A 15170-nucleotide genomic window follows, 5' to 3' on the forward strand; every position below is an offset into this window, starting at 1 on the left:
GAGGAGCGCGAGAGCAGAGAGAGCTGGGGGAACCCACGCGCGTCAAAGTGATCCGCGTCTCAGACTCTAAGGAGGACCGTGGTCCCGCGCTCTTTTCTCTGCGCTTCTGCCGTGTTTGTGTGCGGCAGAGACTGAGACACACGGGGCGCTCGGACTGTGGGAGCCCCCCCCCCCTTCACCTCCTCCACCCGGATCTGCTGTGGTAGGTGCGAACCTAAAAAAAAAAACACGGGCCGTGTGTGTGTGTGTGTGTGTGTGTGTGTGTGTGAGCGTGGGGGGGAGGAGGGAGGGGAGGAATGGTTTGTGGGGGGGGGGGGGGGTTCAGACTTTTGTTGAAGTCTCAAAGTTAAGATGTCATCGAGCTCTGAATTCTGCACACACACACTCACACACACACACACACACACACACACATCTACATCTGGGAAACAACAACAACAACAACAACAACAACAACAACAACAACAACACAACAGCAGCAGCCTCACCTGTGTGTTTCCGTGCGTAATTGCGCCTGAGATCAGCGCTGATCCACAAACCAAACCAAACCAAACCCGGCTCTGGTTTGTTGTGGATCAGCTGTTAATGACGCGCGTTAGTGTGACGATCATTGTCTCATTGTCTCCGTGTGTTTGTGTGTGTGAAACTTTGACTGGATCCACGGTCACGGGACCACGGTCACCCCTCGTGCGTAAAGACGATCCTTTATCTGATTTATTCCTCTTCCAGATGTGAGAATCCTCTTCTTTTCCCCGCGGGCGTCATTAGAAACTTTCATCTCCAGACTCACTCTGCGCCAGCGGCGCAGCTCAGGCGCAACTCATCCATATGTTTGCGAAGCGTTTAGTGCGCACGGCAACTTTACGCACACACACGCACGCGCGCGCGGATTAAGCCTTGGCTCCATTGTCACCACGTTTTTTCCGCGCGCGTCCGTGGCCAGCAGGAACGGCAAGACTGCGCGTGCGGTCACTCTTTCATGTTCTTGTCACGTGTCCTCAGACACACACACACACACACACACACACACACACACACAGCTGCTCACGTTTATTCCACCTCCTTAAAAACAAAACAAAGAAAGAGCTGACAGTGATTACCTGGCACCTGCGCGTGCAGTGACGTCATTGAGGGGAAACTTACTCCAGAGTTGTGTCTCGTGACTGACGCGCACCTCGGTCACGAGACACAGTGACCATGATCAGCGCGTGCCTGATTGGTTTCAGAGAGATAAGCTGTCAGATTGATGTGTGATTTCACTTTGGCCTTTAATTAAAAATGTAAATAATCCAGGGTTTGTTGTTGTTTATCACTGTGTGTGTGTGTGCGTGTGTGTGTGTGTGTGTGTCAGATTTATAATCCCACACTAATGGGACACGCTGACTCTGTCAGAATTATGTGTCATGCTCAGTTAAGTTGAGCTACAGTTAAAGCTGCACTACGCTGTTTTCACTGTGGTTTTCAGCCTGTGAGCGTGAGGCAGTGTTAGGTTGACCTTTGACCTTTGACCTCTGACATCTGACATCACAGACTTAAACATCAGTCACAGCATTTAGAGTTTGAACTTTAGAATATTTGATTTGTTTCACTGACAGAAGATAAACTTTGTCTCTTTGTCACTGGATTTTGACACGTTTTCCTCTCTATTGTCATGTTGTTCTTCATGTTCTTCATGTTGTTCTTCATGTTGTTCTTCATGTTGTTCTTCATGTTGTTCTTCATGTTGTTCTTCATGTTCTTCATGTTCTTGTTCTTCATGTTCTTCATGTTGTTCTTCATGTTCTTGTTCTTCTTCATGTTGTTCTTCATGTTCTTATTCTTCATGTCCTTCTTCATGTTCTTCTTCTTCATGTTCTGTTCTTCATGTTCTTCTTCATGTTCTTCATCATGTTCTTCTTCTTCATGTTCTGTTTCATGTTTTTCTTCATGTTCTTCTTCATCATGTTCATGTTGTTCTTCATGTTGTTCTTCATGTTGTTCTTCTTCATGTTCTGTTCTTCATGTTGTTCTTTATGTTGTTCTTCATGTTCTTCATGTTGTTCTTCATGTTGTTCTTCATGTTCTTCTTCATGTTCTTCTTCATCATGTTCATGTTGTTCTTCATGTTCTTCTTCATCTTCTTCTTCATATTGTTCTTCATCTTCTTCTTCATGTTGTTCTTCATCTTCTTCTTCATGTTCTTCTTCATGTTGTTCTTCATGTTCTTCATGTTCTTCTTCATGTTGTTCTTCATGTTCTTCATGTTCTTCTTCTCCTGTGCAGAGCCTGTAATAATGTAAATGATATCACAGGTGTGAATCACAGGTTTCCTCACCAGACGATTCGTGCTACTGCTCCATCAATAATATCATGATCCAGTCGTTCTGCGATCATCAGTTTATAATCAATAGAATCAATATTCACCACATCTACAGTCATAAAGGCTGTACACTGATGGAACGTGGACGGAGCATCTTTTGACCTAGTTTCCTACGATCAGAGTCTGTGTGTAGTTGTACTAATACTCTTTGAGTTGTACTAATACTCTGGTTTGATGATGACAGCCTTCTCTAAAGGCTACATGTGTTAGTTAGGTTTGACAGGGTTAGGGTTATGCTCATAATTCTGTGTGTAAGTAACACACAGATATGTTCTTCCTTTAGTTCTGACTCACAGAGAATCACAGAGAATGTAAATGCTGCTTTGACCCTGAACCTCTTTGATAGAAATGATTCCATTCTCACTGTCTACACTTCAGCCTGAGGCAGAGCGTTTTCATTCAGCTCAGTCCAGTTAGACACAGGGAGATTTCCTGAATGAGTCGGTCCAGTTAGACACAGGGAGATTTCCTGAATGAGTCGGTCCACGACTGTGAAGAAGTCATGTGACTCTAGCTCCTGTGTGTGTGTGTGCTTTTAATGAGAGTGATCAAAGTTACAATCGCTGCACACTCAGAAATGATGGTCTCTGGTCACGATGGTCATGATAGTCTATGGTCACGATGGTCATGATGGTCTCTGGTCACGATGGTCACGATGGTCTCTGGTCACGATGATCTCTGGTCACGATGGTCATGATGGTCTCTGGTCACGATGGTCACGATGGTCTCTGGTCACGATGATCTCTGGTCACGATGGTCATGATAGTCTATGGTCATGATAGTCTATGGTCACGATGGTCATGATAGTCTATGTTCATGATAGTCTATGGTCACGATGGTCTCTGGTCACGATGGTCATGATAGTCTATGGTCATGATAGTCTATGGTCACGATGGTCATGATAGTCTATGGTCATGATAGTCTATGGTCATGATAGTCTATGGTCACGATGGTCTCTGGTCACGATGGTCATGATAGTCTATGGTCATGATGGTCTCTGGTCACGATGGTCATGATAGTCTATGGTCACGATGGTCTCTGGTCACGATGGTCATGATAGTCTATGGTCACGATGGTCATGATGGTCTATGGTCACGATTGGTCTCTGATCACGATGGTCATGATAGTCTATGGTCACGATGGTCATGATGGTCTATGGTCATGATGGTCTCTGGTCACGATGGTCATGATGGTCTCTGATCACGATGGTCATGATAGTCTATGGTCACGATGGTCATGATGGTCTATGGTCATGATGGTCTCTGGTCCCGATGGTCATGATAGTCTATGGTCACGATGGTCTCTGATCATGATGGTCATGATAGTCTATGGTCACGATGGTCTCTGATCATGATGGTCATGATAGTCTATGGTCACGATGGTCATGATAGTCTATGGTCATGATGGTCTCTGGTCACGATGGTCATGATGGTCTCTGGTCACGATGGTCATGATGGTCTCTGATCACGATGGTCATGATAGTCTTCACGATGGTCTCTGTCACGATGGTCATGATAGTCTATAGTCACGATGGTCTCTGGTCACGATGGTCATGATAGTCTATGGTCATGATGGTCTCTGGTCACAATGGTCCCTGGTCACGATGGTCTATGGTCACGATGGTCTCTGGTCTGAAACAGACGTCACTGATTCAGTTCTTTTTCATGTTTCATTAAAGGTCTATTACGTCTCTTCAGGGTTTTGACAGCTTTAGTAAATGATTTATGAAATCACCAAAACAAAGTCACAGTATTCTAAAAAAAACTATGTTTACTGTCACGTTTACCTTCGAACGTCAGTCGTGTGCACGGACAAGTAATCAGAGATTAGCCGTCTGATACTTAGACCTATTTTTATACTGAGTCATGTTTAATATGTGGCTGCTGAACGCACTTTGTCTGTTGGGCCAATCAGACATTTGAGATGGAGGTCTACAGGTCTTCAGGGTGAACCACTTTAAACTATTTACCCCCCCAGGGATTAATGAAGTATTCTGATTCACTGCATTAATGCTCTATAACATCATGATTAACACACACACACACTGAGAAATGTAATGAAGTCACATTATTAGTGCAGTTCATGTGTTCAGACTCACCATGACACTGTTTGTCCTGTATTTACATTCACGTGCTTCAGTTTTACATCAGCTTCAGTCAAATATTCAGTTAAATGTCTTTTATTTGATGAAGAATTCAGAATTAAAGTGACTTTTATAGCAGTGATGCGTTCAGTTACAGTGAAAATGAATGTCATTCATCACTGATATGATGTGTGTGTGTGTGTGTGTGTGTGAGTGCTCATTGCTAACGTTGTCATTTCGTTGCCAACTTGAGAAGTAATTTATTCTGTGTATTGATAAAGTGTCACTTCATTTATCCTGAGGAATATTCAAGTCTTTTCACACGCTGACTGTTTTTAGATCGTTGATGATGCAGTTGTTGTGTCACAGATGGATTTTCTCCCGTCTGTGATTCATCAGTGTTTACTCGTCTAAACGTACAGCTGTCATAGACTTATTCACTTTGAGTCTTTAATTACAACTGTTTACAGTCTAACATTCAACAAATGCCCTTGTATCACTGTGATGATGATGATTTGCTGTTAATGCGTTCGCTCGGTCGTTCACTCAGTCGTTCACTCAGTCATTCTCTCAGTCGTTCTCTCAGCCGTTCACTCAGTCGTTCTGTCAGTCGTTCTCTCAGCTGTTCGCTCAGTCGTTCACTTCACTCAGCCGTTCTCTCAGTCGATAACTTCACTCAGCCGTTCTCTCAGTCGTTCACTCAGTCGTTCTCTCAGTTCGCTCAGTCGTTCACTCAGTCGTTCTCTCAGTCGTTCTCTGTCGTTCACTCAGTCGTTCACTCAGTCGTTCTCTCAGTCGTTCTCTCAGCCGTTCACTCAGTCGTTCACTCAGTTCTCTCAGTTATTCTCCCAGTCGTTCACTCAGTCGTTCTCTCAGTCGTTCACTCAGTCGTTCTCTCAGTCGTTCACTCAGTCGTTCTCTCAGTTGGCTCAGTCGTTCAGTCAGTCGTTCTCTCAGTCGTTCTCTGTCGTTCACTCAGTCGTTCACTCAGTCGTTCTCTCAGTCGTTCTCTCAGTCGTTCACTCATTCGTTCTCTCAGCCGTTCTCTCAGTCGTTCACTCAGTCGTTCACTCAGTCGTTCTCTCAGTCGTTCACTCAGTTCTCTCAGTTGTTCTCCCAGTCGTTCACTCAGTCGTTCACTCAGTTGTTCACTCAGTTGTTCTCTCAGCCGTTCTCTCAGTCGTTCTCTCAGTCGTTCCCAGCTGAGCAGAGCTGCAGTAGAGTAAGCTGATCCCGGTACGTGCAGCAGTGGGAGAAAGTGAAACTCCGGGTCTGCGGCGCTGGCTCTGGTTCAGTGGCGCCACATCCCCCTGAGCTGGTGAGAATGTGGGGGCTGTGCTCTTGCCTTTGAAGCTTTACCTCCCACTAATTCTGGCCTTCCAATTTCCACACACTGCACAGACACCCCCCCCCCCCCCCCCCATCCTCTTCCCCTCCCTTTCCCTTTGTTTGCCTTATAAGGACTGGCCCGGCCATTTCCTCAGCTTTTCTGTGTTTGTGGACACGGACAGGTCAGACCAGCACTCACAGGAATCTGACTTCAACCAAACATGTCACCACAATATCATCATTATTATCATTATTATTAATATAATAAAAGAACACAGTCAAATGCAGCTTCACTTTCCTCAGTCTTTCTCTGGACTTTCTGAAAAAGAGTAAAATAAGAGAGTCTCATATTTTAATGATTGTGTTCATAAATCATTATCAAACGTGTTTACTCTCTAAAGACACTTTTATCACTCTACACACAACCTGAGCCTCATTTGAATAATAACAGTCATGACTTAATGTTTTAAATGAGAGCTTTTGATTTGATGTGGTTACATTTCAGAATAGGAGTATTTATTTAACCAACTGTTTTTTGGTTGTTCTAGATCAACATTTCCGAACACAAACGAACAACATGCGTCGAATCAGCTTCATGAGAACTCTGTTGTTCTTTCATTCAGAGAAAAGCCGCAAAGAGCAGTTTTACCTTAATGTTCACGACCAAACAGGAAACAGGAGTGAGTGAATGTAGTGGAGTGTGAGGTGAAGATCATTGAGACCAAAGCCTTAATAAGTAGAAGATTATGGAGCGATGTGTAACCCCCTCTCTTGTCTCCTTGTGTGAAGTTTCCAGATGATCCGTGAAAGAGCGTGGACGAGGCCGGAGCTGTAGAGCGAGCAGAAGGCTGTGGAGCCTGAGCTGAGCTGCACCAGGACACCAGGACACCAGGACACCAGGACACCAGGACACCAGGGCACCAGGACACCTGGACACAAGGACACCAGGACACCAGGACACCAGGACACCAGGACACCAGGACACCAGGGCACCAGGACACCAGGAGACCAGGACACCAGGACAACGGACCCAGGACAGGTCTCTGCTCCCCCTCCTTGCTCACCCCTGCCCCCTGTCCACCCTCACCCTCACCCTCACTCTGGACCATGTCGAGCAGGCTGTCGGAGGGGGGCCGGCCTGATGACCTGGAGAGGCGTAGCTGCAAACCACAGGACTCTCCGGTCACTGAGCGGAGGAACCGCAGTGGCATCATCACTGAGCCTCTCAGTAAGAGCCTTAAGAACTCGCGGACCCTCTCCCAGTACACAGCGGTCTCCTCGGCCACCACCAACGGACACACGGGCAAAAGTGAAAGTAAGAGCCACTCGGCCAAGCCTCAGCCGCCCCCGCAGCCCCAGCCCACCGTCTCTGCACTGACAGCGGCCAAGTTGGACCGAACCCTAGAACAGGTTCTGGAGGGACAGAACGGCCTGCTGCACTTTGCCCAGGCAGCAGCTCTGTTGAAGCGCGCTGGGATGGAGCACATGCTTCTGCCGGGGGGCATGGGAGTGGGAGTTGGCGGCGGAGACGCAGGCTCAGGGGCGAGCGACTTGGAGGGTACGTCTGTCGCGGACGCCGTAGGCGGTCCGCTCGACTTCCCATATGGAGTAGGAGGCGGCTTCCCCTTCAACCCAGGGCTTTTCATCATGACGCCGGCTGGAGTGTTTCTGGCAGATAGCGCGCTGCACATGGCCGGCCTGGCCGAGTACCCGGCGCAGAGCGAGCTGGCCTCCGCTATCAACTCTGGGAAAAAGAAGAGAAAACGTTGCGGCATGTGCCCACCTTGCCGGCGGCGGATTAACTGCGAGCAGTGCAGCAGCTGCCGGAATCGCAAAACGGGCCACCAGATCTGCAAGTTTCGTAAATGTGAAGAACTGAAGAAGAAGCCGTCTGCTGCTCTGGAGGTAAGAAGGTGGTGATGATGATGATGATGTTCCTCAGAAAGAAGGTGGTGATGATGATGATGATGTTCCTCAGTAAGAAGGTGGTGATGATGATGATGTTCCTCAGTAAGAAGGTGGTGATGATGATGATGATGTTCCTCAGTAAGAAGGTGGTGATGATGATGATGTTCCTCAGTAAGAAGGTGGTGATGATGAGGATGTTCCTCAGTTAGAAGGTGATGATGATGATGATGTTCCTCAGTAAGAAGGTGATGATGATGATGTTCCTCAGTAAGAAGGTGGTGATGATGATGTTCCTCAGTAAGAAGGTGATGATGATGATGATGTTCCTCAGTGAGAAGGTGGTGATGATGATGATGTTCCTCAGTAAGAAGGTGATGATGATGATGTTCCTCAGTTAGAAGGTGGTGATGATGATGTTCCTCAGTAAGAAGGTGGTGATAATGATGATGTTCCTCAGTAAGAAGGTGGTGATGATAATGATGATGTTCCTCAGTAAGAAGGTGATGATGATGATGTTCCTCAGTTAGAAGGTGGTGATGATGATCATGATGTTCCTCAGTAAGTAGGTGATGATGTCCCTCAGTAAGAAGGTGGTGATGATGATGATGTTCCTCAGTAAGAAGGTGGTGATGATGAGGATGTTCCTCAGTAAGAAGGTGGTGATGATGATGATGTTCCTCAGTAAGAAGGTGGTCATGATGTTCCTCAGTAAGAAGGTGGTGATGATGATGATGATGATGTTCCTCAGTAAGAAGGTGGTGATGATGATGATGTTCCTCAGTAAGAAGGTGGTGATGATGATCATGATGTTCCTCAGTAAGAAGGTGGTGATGATGATCATGATGTTCCTCAGTAAGAAGGTGGTGATGATGATCATGATGTTCCTCAGTAAGAAGGTGGTGATGATGATGTTCCTCAGTAAGAAGGTGATGATGATGATGTTCCTCAGTAAGAAGGTGGTGATGATGATGATGATGTTCCTCAGTAAGAAGGTGGTGATGATGATGACGATGTTCCTCAGTAAGAAGGTGGTGATGATGATGATGATGTTCCTCAGTAAGAAGGTGGTGATGATGATGATGATGTTCCTCAGTAAGAAGGTGGTGATGATGATGACAATGTTCCTCAGTAAGAAGGTGGTAATGATGATGACGATGTTCCTCAGTAAGAAGGTGGTGATGATGATGATGATGTTCCTCAGGGTGTTTTAGATCAGGAGCATTCATCTCCACCTCTAAGAGAAACCTACAGTTTATATTCCACACTGATGCATAACAGAGAAACCTGGTCTGCAGAGGTCTTGTCCAGGTCCAGGTTTTGTTGGTGGCTCTGTGATCATGGATGACCGGAGTGGAGTTATGTGCTCAAGAGTCACAGGATGTGTCATGTGATCTGGACTTTAATCCAGCTCCGTTTCCTGTCCACAGTTTGACCGCTGAGCGTTGACTGAAGCACTTTCTCTGTCGTTTCTCCTGGTCACTGATTGGCTGGATTGTCGCAGATTAAGATCAAGATCTCGTTTCCACTCTTGTGGGTCTGTGTTGCCTCTAGAACACACCTGCAGTTCTCTGTGTGTCGCATCTTTGAAATAATTTTAACTTAGCAACTGATCACGTGACAAGTGGGAGGAGCCAGGACTTTCATCAGTAAACAGATTATTGAACTGTAGCTAATTCTGGATTAATTGATTGATTATTTCTGTGTGTGTGTGTGTGTGTGTGTGTGTGTGTGTGTGTGTGTGTGTGTGTGTGTGTGTGTGTGTGTGTGTGTGTGTGTTCTTGTACTTGCGGCATACTGAGGACCAGTGAGGGTTTTTAACCAACAAAGTGAGGACATTTTTACGGAGTGAGGACATTTTGGCTGGTCCTCACTTTGTTTTCATTTAAATCACTTCCTTAGGTTGATATAACATGTTATACTCAATTTGTCAAAAAAAAAAAAAATTCACATTTGGACGACATAGTATAGTATGACGTTTTTTGTCAAATTTTGGACCAATTTTTTGGTCAAATTTTGGATGACCAAAATTTTTTGGTCAAATTTTTTTTTTGACGACATAGTATAGTATGACGTTTTTGTCAAATTTTGGACCCAAAATTTTTGGTCCAATTTTTTTTTTATTTTGGATGACATGGTATAGTATGACGTTTTTTGCAAATTTTGGACCAAAGTTTTTTTTGACAAAGATTTTTTCAAATTTTGGTTGACATAGTATAGTGTGACGTTTTTGTCAAATTTTGGACCAAAAATTTTTGGTCAAATTTTTTTTTTACATTTTTGTTGACATAGTATAGTATGACGTTTTTGTCAAATTTTGTAACCAAAAATTAAAAAAAATCGAAAAAGTTTTCCAGCCCTTTTTGCTCTGGGGCTCCACCTGCAGACATTTTATGGTACTGCAACCAGTAGTTCTATATAGATGTCATTCATGAAGTAGATATTTGTTATTGTGTTGATTTATAAAGTGGAAATGCTGGTCCTCACATTGTCAGCAACCCAGTCCTCAGTATGCAGCAAGTACAAGAATGTGTGTGTGTGTGTGTGTGTGTGTGTGTGTGTGTGTGTGTGTGTGTGTGTGTGTGTGTGTGTGTGTGTGTGTGTGACAGAGGTCACATTTGCATCCATATGCTGATTGTAAAGAAACATGTGTAAATGAGTATCGAGTGGGAATGTTTGAGTTTTTTTTATAAGATATATATATACATATACATATATATGTATATATATATGTGTGTGTGTGTGTGTGTGTGTGTGTGTGTGTGTATAATAAGGCCCATCTGGCCTCAGCGCTGTCATCTGGAGCACCAGGTGTCAGTGTGTGACACACACACTCTCTCCTCATGTGAATGTCCTGAAACTTCCCGTCTCCATGAGATGAAGCCGGCTGTGGTGACAGTGTCCACTCGTCCATGTTTGTTTCCTGTCAGTAATAAGTGTTTTATTAAGTCGTATCATTCTTCTAGTGTGTGATGTCAGGTGTGTTAACAGACAGTAACAGTAACAGCATCACTGTGTAACAGGACGACACACACACACTCACATTGGCAGTGAATCTGAGTCCGTTTGTCTGGTTATCGCTCATTCACAGCAGAACACGAGGGGTTTGAATAAAATTTGTGGATGTTGATACAGGTCATCGTGAAGCCGCTAACGTCACAGTCTGTTGATAAAGGAACCACCGACGATAACGGTCTGACTCTTGACTCGAGTCTTTGTCCTGGCTCTCATGACCTCACAAAACCTCCTGACATTTTAGTTTTTTGGGGAAAACAAGGGTTTTTCTTTGAGGCGAACGTTGAAGACACACGTTCATGGACCTCCTCAAACTGTGGCGTTCGTCGACACCTGGATGATGAACGCGCCCAGTGTTGTCATCGCTGACGCTGAGATGTCATGAGGACCATTGATGAAGGATGTGCCGAGTCAGAAAACTAATAGAGTTAAGAATATCTCGGCAGCGTCTTTCTACGTTTGCATTGAGAGGTTATGACCATGTGCACTGTAAATAAAAAACCTGTTGTTTTTACGGTAAAAAGCTGGCAGCTGTGGTTGCCAGAATTCTACCGTAATAAACACGGTTGAACCTTTTCTTACATTACGGTAAAAGGATAGAACTACTGCTGATGTTACGGTAAATATGGTTGTTGATTTTTTCAACTTTTTTGTGTGTTTTTCCCATATATCTAACGTGAAAATATTGTATAAGTAAAGCATTTCTCCATGAAATAATGTGTAATGTGAAATAAACAGCCTGTATTAACATAAAATACCACTTTATTCATTAAAAAAAACCCCAAAAAAACCACTTATTTTTAACGGTAAAAAACTGGCAGCTATGGTTGCCAGTTTTTTTACCATAATACGGTAAAATTGTTTCTTCTATCACGGTAAAGGTTGGAGAATTTTTCCATATTCTACCATATAAATAACTATGCCGTGCCATATATTTAACGTAAAAGTACTGTATAAGTAAAGGTTTGGCGTAAATTAACACAATGGTTAATAAGTTTAACAGTAATAAACATTTATTTTTTACAAAAAAAAACCTGCAAAAGATACAGTTTTGGCTCTTAAAAATATTACAGGATATTTCCATAATTACTACAGTGCAAGATTATTTAACAGTAGATAAATGTAATTTTTACAGGAAAAAATATGCAAAAATGACTGTTTTGGGAAATACATATATTTACGGTACTTCACTGTTACAAAAACTGAATTATAGTCTTTGTAAGTTTACGGTCTTTTTCTGTCATGGTTTGACAGTTTTTAAATGTAAAATCTACGGACATTTTTTACAGTGTGTTTGTGGAAGCTTGTGAGAGCACGCACACACACGCGCGCACACGCACGCACAAAGACAGCCACAGTGGGAGGTGTGTGTGTGTGTGTGTGTGGACTCACTACAGACACGCTTAGACCAGGACTCACTACAGACACGCACACACACACACGCGCGCCCACACACACACACGCGCCTCAACACAAGTGCGGTCCAGCAGCTCTGTGCTTATTTTAAGGGTGTTGACGGTTTTCCATTGAAAGCTCACGGCGGCTCAAAGAGCAGCGTAACATTGTGGAGTGAGAGAGAGAGAGAGAGAGAGAGAGACATTGTGGAGTGAGAGGGAGAGAGAGAATGCCGAGGCCTTTAGCTCCTCACTGCTCTGAGGCTGAAGACGTCGTGCGTTTATTCTGGGAACGCTAACGTTTGAGAGGAGGAGTGGGAACAAGGCACTACTTCCTCTCTGCTCGCCGTCTGAACGTCTGACGATGTCCTCGTCTTTGTCTGTGTACTTGTACGTCACTGTAGTACACGCAGGCCAATACCTGAAATACTATTATTATTATTATGATTATTATTCAAGAGAATCAAGAATGTTCTTTATGCTGTTAATGAACATACACACGCTGAAGTGAAAAGAACTAAAATAATCAACAAAAAAAAGTATAAATACACAAGACAAGACATAAAAAACACAGTAAATATCATAATATTCATACTATGTCGTTGGTTTTTGTCGCAGCGGAACAACATCACTCTGTGTGTGTGTGTGTGTGTGTGTGTGTGTGTGTGTGTGTGTGTACTCACAGCACCTACAGGTACTTTATTTTTGTTAAACCTTCTGCTGTGAAAGTGAATCTCTGAGTTTCAGCAGTCACTGTTTGGTGTGATTTTTGGGGGTGTTTTTGTGAGCGTGGTGTAACGTGCCACAGTGTGTGTGTGTGTGTGTGTGTGTGTGTGTGTGTGTGTGGAGGTGTGTGTGTGACTGTGCTTGAATACATATTGGTTTGGTGTGAGAGAGAGTGTGTGTGTGTGTGTGTGTGGGTGCATAAATGTTTGCTGAGCTCCTCCTGCCTCCAGGCAGAGCCTGTGCTGACGGAACAATCCATGCTGCACGATTGAGTCGTAGAGGACGCCAGGCGTGCTGCGGCGCCAGGGACCGATGACTGAGCCCTGCAGCTGCATACATGTGTGCTGCTCCTGCTCTGTGCAATCGCACACACACACACACAAAGACAACCACAGTGGGAGGTGTGTGTGTGTGTGTGTGTGTGTGTGTGTGTGTGTGTGTGTGTGTGTGTGTGTGTGTGTGTGTGTGTGTGTGTGTGTGTGTGTGTGTGGAGAACGACATCATCAATGATGATGGTGTGGGAGCACAACGTGTGTGGTGGTTAAATAATAAATGTGGCATATCGGGTTTTGTGTGAAGCCAGGACCGAAGCCTGTTCCTGTGTGTGTGTGTGTGTGTGTGTGTGTGTGTGTGTGTGTGTGTGTGTGTGTGTGTGTGTGTGTGTGTGTGTGTGTGTGTGTGTGTGTGTGTGTGTGTGTGAATGTAGGATGAAGAGATTTCACACATACATTGATGCTCGTCCAGGGAGAAAAAGAGAAAGAGCTGCAGAGCTTGATTTGCTGATTTGTTGATTGCCGTCAATAACTGGGGTTGAGTGATGATGAAGATCATCATCATCATCATCATCGTCATCAGCTACTCACTACAGACACGCTTAGACCAGGACTCACGAGACCTGGTTCACTTCATGTCACACAGATGGAAGCAACAGCAACATTAAGCTAGTAAAGCCAGGTCAGAGTTTGAGTGAAAGCACAAAGAACTGCTCACTGTTACCACGATTATCACTATAAACACTATTATCACTGTTATCACCATTATCACTATTATCGCTGTAAACACTATTATCACTGTTATCACTATAAACACTGTTATCACTGTTACCACTATAATCACTATTATGACCATTATCACTATTATCAATATAATCACTATTATCACTGTTATCAATATATTCACCATTATCACTATTATCAATATAATCACTATTATCACCATTATCACTGTTATCAATATAATCACTATTATCACTATAATCACTATTATCATTGTAAACACTATTATCACTGTTATCAATATAATCACTATTATCACTGTAAACACAATTATCACTGTTATCACGACAATCACTATTATCACTGTTATCACTATAAACACTATTATCACTGTTACCACTATAATCACTATGATGACCATTATCACTGTTATCAATATAATCACTATTATCACAATTGTCACTATTATCAATATAATCACTATTATCACCATTGTCACTGTTATCAATATTATCACTATAATCACTATTATCACTATAATCACTGTTATCAATATAATCACTATTATCACCATTATCACTATTATTACTGTAAACACAATTATCACTGTTATCACTACAATCACTATTATCACTATTATCACCCTAAACACGGTAATCACTATAATCACTATTATCACTGTAAACACTGTGTCAGTGTGACAGGATAAACTCTTCTCATCCGCGCTGCCACGGTCTGATTCCGATAGTATTGCTTGACAGAGCAGGTGAAGGACACATTAGGATTCTATGAGATTATATGAGGATATAATCTTGTGTTTTTTATGATTTTGCTGTTGATGAAAAGACTTTAACCTCTCTCTCTCTCTCTCTCTCTCTCTCTCTCTCTCTCTCTCTCTCTCTCTCCTCCCCTCTCCCTCTCCTTCTTCTGTTTCTCCAAGAAGGTGATGCTTCCTACAGGAGCAGCATTCCGGTGGTTCCAGTAGGACTCGTCCTCCTCCTCCTCCTCCTCCTCGTCCTCCTCCTCCTCCTCCTCCTCGTCCTCCTCGTCCTCCTCCTCCTCCTCCTCCTCGTCCTCCTCCTCCTCCTCCTCCTCCTCCTCCACTCCCGACCCAAAGCTCTGCCATCAAGTGCAATGCCAACTCCTGGATTACCTCGGGAACAGACTCTGGCTAATAAACAAGCAACAAATGCTGATAAAAAGATGAATGGGGTAATGGATGCAGCGAATTATTCCTTGAACCAAAAATGAAGCTCAAAGAAAAGCATCTGTGGCAACTTTCATTCCCTTTTCTATCTTCCTGTTTTGGTACCTGCTGTCCTTTTCCCAGCAGTTTTTTTTCTCTGTTTGCTTAAACATGGAAG

At 43.8% G+C, this 15170-nt stretch overlaps 1 protein-coding gene across 2 annotated transcripts; it reads left to right on the plus strand.

Moving 5' to 3' along the window:
* cxxc5a (CXXC finger protein 5a) lies at positions 1–14939 on the plus strand. 2 transcript variants are annotated; one of them, XM_083909831.1, is made up of 3 exons: positions 1–202; positions 6561–7676; positions 14747–14939. In XM_083909831.1, exons 2-3 carry the CDS (start codon positions 6879–6881, stop codon positions 14789–14791), a joined length of 843 nt encoding a protein of 280 aa, XP_083765957.1. In that variant the 5' UTR covers positions 1–202; positions 6561–6878; the 3' UTR covers positions 14792–14939. The 2 variants fall into 2 exon arrangements, with proteins under 2 accessions (XP_083765957.1, XP_083765958.1); XM_083909832.1 differs by having other exon boundaries at positions 14750–14939.
* The last annotated feature ends 231 nt before the right edge of the window (positions 14940–15170 follow it).

This window comes from Microchirus variegatus, assembly GCF_963457635.1.
Source record: "Microchirus variegatus genome assembly, chromosome: 2".
NCBI classification, from domain to species: domain Eukaryota; kingdom Metazoa; phylum Chordata; class Actinopteri; order Pleuronectiformes; family Soleidae; genus Microchirus; species Microchirus variegatus.

Excerpts from the sequence above, each read along its gene's own strand:
- cxxc5a (XM_083909831.1), top strand. The coding sequence starts at position 6,879 with ATGTCGAGCAGGCTGTCGGAGGGGGGCCGGCCTGATGACCTGGAGAGG. Across the intron at positions 7,677-14,746 it reads AGCCGTCTGCTGCTCTGGAG|AAGGTGATGCTTCCTACAGG; the intron begins GTAAGAAGGTGG and ends TGTTTCTCCAAG.